Genomic DNA, 6891 nt, shown 5'->3' with positions numbered 1-6891 from the left:
GCGCTCTGCTAGGAGGTGCCCAGTCTCCCCAATGTAGAGGAGGCCGCATCGGGAGCAACGGATACAATAGATGATATTAGTGGATGTGCAGGTAAAATTTTGATGGATGTGGAAGGCTCCTTTAGGTCCTTGGATGGAGGTGAGGGAGGAGGTGTGGGCGCTGGTTTTACAGTTCCTGCGGTGGCAGGGGAAAGTGCCAGGATGGGAGGGTGGGTCGTAGGGGGGCGTGGACCTGACCAGGTAGTCACGGAGGGAGCGGTCTTTGCGGAAGGCGGAGAGGGGTGGGGAGGGAAATATATCCCTGGTGGTGGGGTCTGTTTGGAGGCGGAGAGGGGTGGGGAGGGAAATATATCCCTGGTGGTGGGGTCTGTTTGGAGGCGGAGAGGGGTGGGGAGGGAAATATATCCCTGGTGGTGGGGTCTGTTTGGAGGCGGAGAGGGGTGGGGAGGGAAATATATCCCTGGTGGTGGGGTCTGTTTGGAGGCGGAGAGGGGTGGGGAGGGAAATATATCCCTGGTGGTGGGGTCTGTTTGGAGGCGGAGAGGGGTGGGGAGGGAAATATATCCCTGGTGGTGGGGTCTGTTTGGGGGTGGGGGGAATGTCGGCGGATGATTTGGTTTATGCGGAGGTTGGTAGGGTGGAAGGTGGGCACCAGGGGCGTTCTGTCCTTGTTGCGGTTGGTGGGGTTGGGTCTGAGGGCGGAGGTGCGGGATGTGGATGAGATGCGTTGGAGGGCATCTTTAACCACGTGGGAAGGGAAACTGCTGTCTCTAAAGAAGGAGGCCATCTGGTGTGTTCTATGGTGGAACTGGTCCTCTTGGGAGCAGATACGGCGGAGGCGGAGGAATTGGGAATACGGGATGGCATTTTTGCATCTTCAGAGACCGCAATTAAACTTATTAAAACTCTGAATTTTAATGGTGGCTTATTAGCTTGCAAGTTCATAAAAATATCTATTGTCATGTTTTTTCAGTGGAATATGCCTACTTATCAAGATACTAAAAATGGATGTTGTATCTTGATGAAAAAATTGAAATCTTGAAACCATCATAAAATCACAAATCTAAAAGCTGAAATCAGAAATCTCTTTCATGTTAAATAGTCTCAAATTTTGAAACATGACAATCTTCATTAAAGTTTTACTGTAAAGGCTCAGATAAGTGACCTGATAGAGGTTTATAAAATTATGAGGGGCATGGATAGGATAAATAAGTATTTTTCCCTGGGGTGAGGGAGTCCAGAACTAGAGGGCATAGGTTAGGGTGAGAGGGGAAAGATATAAAAGAGACCTAAGGGCCAACTTTTTCACGCAGAGGATGATATGTGTATGGAATGAGCTGCCAGAGGAAGTGGTGGAGGCTAGTACAATTGCAACATTTAAAAGGCATCTGGATGGATATATGAATAGGAAGGGTTTGGAGGGAAAGGGGTCGGGTGCTGGCAGCTGGGACTAGATTGGGTTGGGAAATCTGGTCGGTATGGACGAGTTGGACCGAAGGGTCTGTTTCCGTGCTGTACATCTCCACGACTCTTTGACTCTAAGTTTTGACAGAATATTGTTACGACAGGAAGACAGAAAGCCAAATCAAACCAGCCTCCCTATTCCTGTATTCACAACATTGTTAAAATTAAAACATTCAAATGACCTTAAAACTGACCCTAATGGCTCCTAACCAGTTGTACAAATTGTACAAATAACTGGTACCAGACTTTGTGAATAATCAATTCCAGACACCAGGTTTATGTAGCTTTAAAAAATTTATATTTTATAAATAAGACAGTAGCTTGAGTGGAGCAAGGTTTAATGACAAGGTAAACTGATTAATGTCAATGATTTAAACCAAAACGTCTTTGATTCTACCCTCCCCCAACACACACAACGTCAGACAGACAGGTATGGTTAAGGGATAAACTTAAAGACAAAAAAGAGATTAGACAGCCAAGTTCACTTAAGCAGACTCCATGATCCATGGTGGCATGTGAACCCAGGACCCCAGAACATTATCTGAGTCTCTGGATTAACAGTCCAGCAATAATATCACTTCTCCCCATGGCAAATAAAATTTTAAGCAAAGTAGAGTGGAGTCATAACTTTTAATCGAAAGAATAAGCAATATAAAATAAAGGATTCTATAAGTGGCGCAGTAGTAGAGGCCTGAAGATAAATGTGTGTAAATTGCTGAATGTGGAAAAGCAGGATTCCAGAATTTTCTGGATTGGAGCATAGCATAAAAAAGTAAAATCATGATGTACCTTTATACAACATTTGCCATATTAACATTTAGGTTTATGGCTGTTTTGGTCTATGTGAAATTGAACATATACAATAAATTTGTTCTGGCTACATAATTTCATAAAGAAATAAAACAAATTACATTACAGGGAATTTCATTTGATTTGCCTTGGGATGTTCTTTTTAATTACAATTGCTAGAAACGCACAGTCTATATCTACTGAAGTGCATTGTGCCAAGAAAACAACTTGGGAAGAAGAGCACTTTGGAGAAGAGCATAAACAATTATTGAACAAGTATTGTCAGTAAGGACAAATTTCAATCGTATGTTTGACCTTACTTTGATCACATCACTGCAAGGTTACTATTAGCTACCAGGCAACTCAAGGAAATGTCACAAAGGGCTCCTCTACTTGTCAACAATTGTCAAAAAGATTTGTCATACAATGGCAGGATTTTTTTATTATGACTCCATATGACCCCATTCTTAACAGCTGAATAACAATATTATTAATTTTCCCCTGAAGTATCTATGCATACTTTTTAACAAGTTAAAAACAAACACGACATCAAAAGAACATTTGTGTGTTTTTATAGTCATGTCCACGAACACATGTTCAACATACATATAAAAATTGTCCTTACTTTATAAATGCACAAAAAAAAAGGTTTTAACAAATACAAAAGCAAAATAGTGCCTTTGAGGGAAATCTGAAACTATAAATACAAAATGCTGTTAGCGAATCATCACAAGCCTGAAACATTAATAATTCCACAGAGTACCAGAACCCCCAACCCATCAAGAATTACTACATGTATCCAGGTGTCTTGGGTCAATAAGTACAGAGGTACCTCAGCTCTTTGAAGAGTTACCCTGGCTATCCAAAATAAATTTATCAAGAATTGACCTCCACAGATGCTGCCTGAACAGCTGAGTATTTAGAGCATTTTCTATTTCTTAGATGTACCACAATTTAACTAGAAAGTATTTTATGTTATGTTATTTAACTATTACTACACCATGAACAATTTAACTTGTTTATGAGATTGAACTGCAGAATGTATAGTTAAATACTATAAACAAATCACCTTATCATTTCAAAAACTGTATTTTCAAAAAGAAGTTACTGTTAGTGGATTTTTAGTGGAAGTATAAAATGAAATACTTGAAATTAGAGCATTCTGAAACAAAACCATAAAGAGAAAAAAACAGCTATTATCTGAAGAATCTTTCCTGCTTAAAGATACTGTTTGAGCAGTTATATACTTCCAGCATTTCCATTCATACAATCTTTTATTTTAGAAATTTGCCTATTATCTAAACTATCATTAGGATGAGGAGAAAAATAAACAGGAGAGTATGCTTTAATATTAGTAATCAAATTAAAATAATGTAATATATATTACATTATACAAGGTATTCGCCAAAAACGGATACCCGCGCAACTTCATCAGCAGATGCCAAAGAGAAAGACCACGGAACGAGGACATACTACAACCAAAAGGACTAGCCACACTACCATACATCAGGAGCATCTCGGAACTGACTGCCAGACTACTACGACCCCTAGGACTCATAACGGCACACAAACCAACAGCCACGCTCAGACAACAACTCACCAGAACGAAGGACCCGATACCTAACATGAGCAAGACGAATGTAGTGTCCAAAATACCATGCAAGGACTGCACTAAACACTATATAGGACAAACAGGAAGACAGCTAGCAATCCGCATACATGAACATCCACTAGCCACGAAACGACACGACCAGCTATTCTTAGTATCCACACACGCAGACAACAAGCAACATGAATTCGACTGGGACAACACTACTATCGTGGGGCAAGCCAGACAGAGAACAGCCAGGGAATTCCTAGAGGCATGGCATTCATCCACAAACTCCATCAACAAACACATCGACCTGGACCCAATATACCAACCACTACAGCGGACAGCTGAAACTGACAACCGAAGCGGCAGGGACAGACCACTATAAACACCGGAGGAAACATCAAAGAAGCGCTTCGCAGGAGGCTCCCAAGCACTGATGATGTCGCCTAGCCAGGGGACGAAACGTTTGCAACAAAAACTTCCAGCTCGGCGAACAGAACCACAACAATATATATTAACATATATTTATATGGTAAAGTCAAAGCTGTAAAATATTCGAAGATGCTTCACAGAAATTTTAGCAGACTAAATAACAACAATGACAAACAGATGATGATATTGGAACAGGTGACCAAAGGAGTTGGTCAGTATTGAGGAGTTTCTTATAAGACGACAGAATTTGAGAGAGACATTCGGCAAGAAACTTCCAGAACATTGAGCCCTTTGTAGACACAAAATATTTAAATGAAGAAAATTTCAGTTAATCAAATTCACTGGATGACAGAGATTATACAATGCAGTGGAGGAAGATAAGAAAGGTAGCAATGAGACAGAACTGGATATCACCAGTACATACATAAAATTTGAAATAGTATTTTCGATCATACCATCCATTTGCAGTACTTGGTGTAAAATTAGAAGAGGCTAAGGATAGACTCCAGAAAGTAACTATTCCAAAGTAGGAAAATAAACCATTGCTGTAAATTCAATTGCTACAACTGGATGGATAAGAATGGAGCTGAAAATGTGTTGCTGGAAAAGTGCAGCAGGTCAGGAATGAAGAAGGGCTTATGCCCGAAACTTCGATTCTCCTGTTCCTTGGATGCTGCCTGACCTGCTGCGCTTTCCAGCAACACATTTTCAGCTCTGAACTCCAGCATCTGCAGTCCTCACTTTCTCCTTGGATAAGAATGGAACCTCACTCAACTTTGTAGAAGAGAAGGGAGGCATTGGAGAAGGCTGTTGTGAATGTCGAAGACTGTCCACTGGTCAAGAGGATGAGGAGGGATATCACACAACAGTGTATTTTTTGCATTCTGATAAGGATTATTTCAGTGTTGTAATAGGGGCAGAAGATGTTTAGAGAGCATCAAACAGGACATTCTTTACAATATCAAAGGAAGCTACATGATCAGCAGTGTAATTAGAGGAAATATCAGAAATTTACTGGAAATAGTGTAACAGCTAAAGGTAGATCAGAAGGTTGCAGGGCAGTTGAGAGAAACTATAAATGTCAGAAGTGAGAAACAAGGGAATAAAGAATGTAGGATGATCATAGAATCTGCTATTTTGGTTAAATATGTCTGCATTGTTTGTTCACTTTTGCAGATCACTATCATGTTTATTTTATTTGTAATATTTTTAAAAGGATAGTCCAATAATATTTCCCATAATCAGTTCGCAATCTAAGGATGAGATTGCGTAATATTTTAATGGATTAAAGCACACAGTGAAAAGTTTGAATAAGTACTTAATTTTAAAGTATAGGAAGTCTTTGCCATTCGTGCCCCAAAGGAAATTTTCACCAAGTTATCTTTACACTTCAGCAAGAAAGTCGCATTTTCCATAAGAAATGCCACTTATTTTCTGACAGCTGATTTATTCTGTTGGACTCTGCTTTTTTGAAACGTCGGGGGACTGCAACAAGGAAATCACAACAGGTAATTTCACAAATTGTAGTAAACTGCACCTGATGCAAACAAACGAACTCACCAAATCCTTGTAATCCTGATGGATTTCTGTATAAGATAATTTATTTTCCTCTTCATCATCAAAAACTGAAATAAAAAAACAAGTATTTACCCCAGTTTCCCTGAAATCATGACCCCTATAAAATCTGCTATTTCAGTGTTCGCAGTAAAGGCTTTAAGATTGAGTAAATACGTCAGCATATATTAAAACGATGATAACGCAGATTAACCCCAAGCAGCACATCACCGTGAACGAGAAAATCTGTTGACACATCGCAGAAGGCCTAAAGCCCTAAATCACAACCCGCTAAAAACAATCTTTAAAACCCACCAACGAAAGAAAATAACCGGAAATGTATAGCTTCTCACCTGCACAGTTTTGTTCGATGAAATCGGTGATTGGAATAGTCCAACATGAACTGCTGAGAAAGCCAGCAATTCCCTCCACCATCCACTCTTCCATTTTCCCAAAGCCGAAAGGAAGGCGGCTCAGCTGAGCAGCAGGACGCCCATGTCCCCGGATGCAAACTATTCCAAGTCTGTTTCCATGACAACCAACGAGCCTCATCGCTGACAGTAACTTGATTTTTTTTTCAACGTCAATCGGGAGGCACGTCATCTGATTGTAGAAGCCCGAGATGATCTTGTGCGGTACCAATCTGAAGTCGTCTTTCTGAACATTAGCCAGGAAAGCCCATGGTCATAGTGCTGATTATGACATATTGTATAAATACGTTGTTATTCTGTTAACCATATTGCCGGCCTTAATATTAAAGGTGGCATTTCTCTGGATATTGCTCTCGTTACGTCAAAAATGTTTTTAGATACATATGGATTTAGGAGTGGGAGCAGGCTATTCGGCCCCTCGTACTGCTGGGCCTTTGAATAAAGTCATGGTTAGATTTGGACATGGTCTTATAACTCAATTTTTCTGTCTGACCACATAGGTCTTGGCTGCCTTGACCGTCAAGATCTATCGAATTCTGTCTTGAATAACTTAAATGATCAAGCGTTCACTGCTTTGTACAGAAGAGAAATCCACATACTAATGACCCTCTGAAAGGAACTAGTGTC

The 6891-nt window shown here is 40.3% G+C and overlaps 1 protein-coding gene across 9 annotated transcripts in view; it reads right to left on the bottom strand.

Annotated features, from left to right (window-relative positions):
• cfap36 (cilia and flagella associated protein 36) overlaps positions 1 to 6312 on the bottom strand; it is a 151706-nt gene extending 145394 nt beyond the window's left edge. For 6 of the 9 annotated variants that reach the window (XR_006312539.1, XM_043696017.1, XM_043696020.1 and 3 more), the window contains exons 1-2: positions 6187 to 6311; positions 5840 to 5904 (exon numbers count right to left, since the gene is read on the bottom strand). Coding sequence is in view for 8 of the 9 variants with exons in the window: in XM_043696017.1 (XP_043551952.1) it covers positions 5840 to 5904; positions 6187 to 6280 (159 nt within the window). In the remaining variant the exon portion in view is untranslated. Of the gene's footprint in view, positions 1 to 5839; positions 5905 to 6186 lie in introns of all 9 variants that reach the window. The other 3 variants (XM_043696015.1, XM_043696013.1, XM_043696021.1) reach the window with 1 other exon arrangement.
• Positions 6313 to 6891: the final 579 nt, after the last annotated feature.

Source organism: Chiloscyllium plagiosum, chromosome 9, assembly GCF_004010195.1.
Source record: "Chiloscyllium plagiosum isolate BGI_BamShark_2017 chromosome 9, ASM401019v2, whole genome shotgun sequence".
NCBI classification, from domain to species: Eukaryota; Metazoa; Chordata; class Chondrichthyes; order Orectolobiformes; family Hemiscylliidae; genus Chiloscyllium; species Chiloscyllium plagiosum.
The sequence above is the reverse complement of the archived record's forward strand: the minus strand, read 5'-3'. Positions and strand labels throughout refer to the sequence as shown.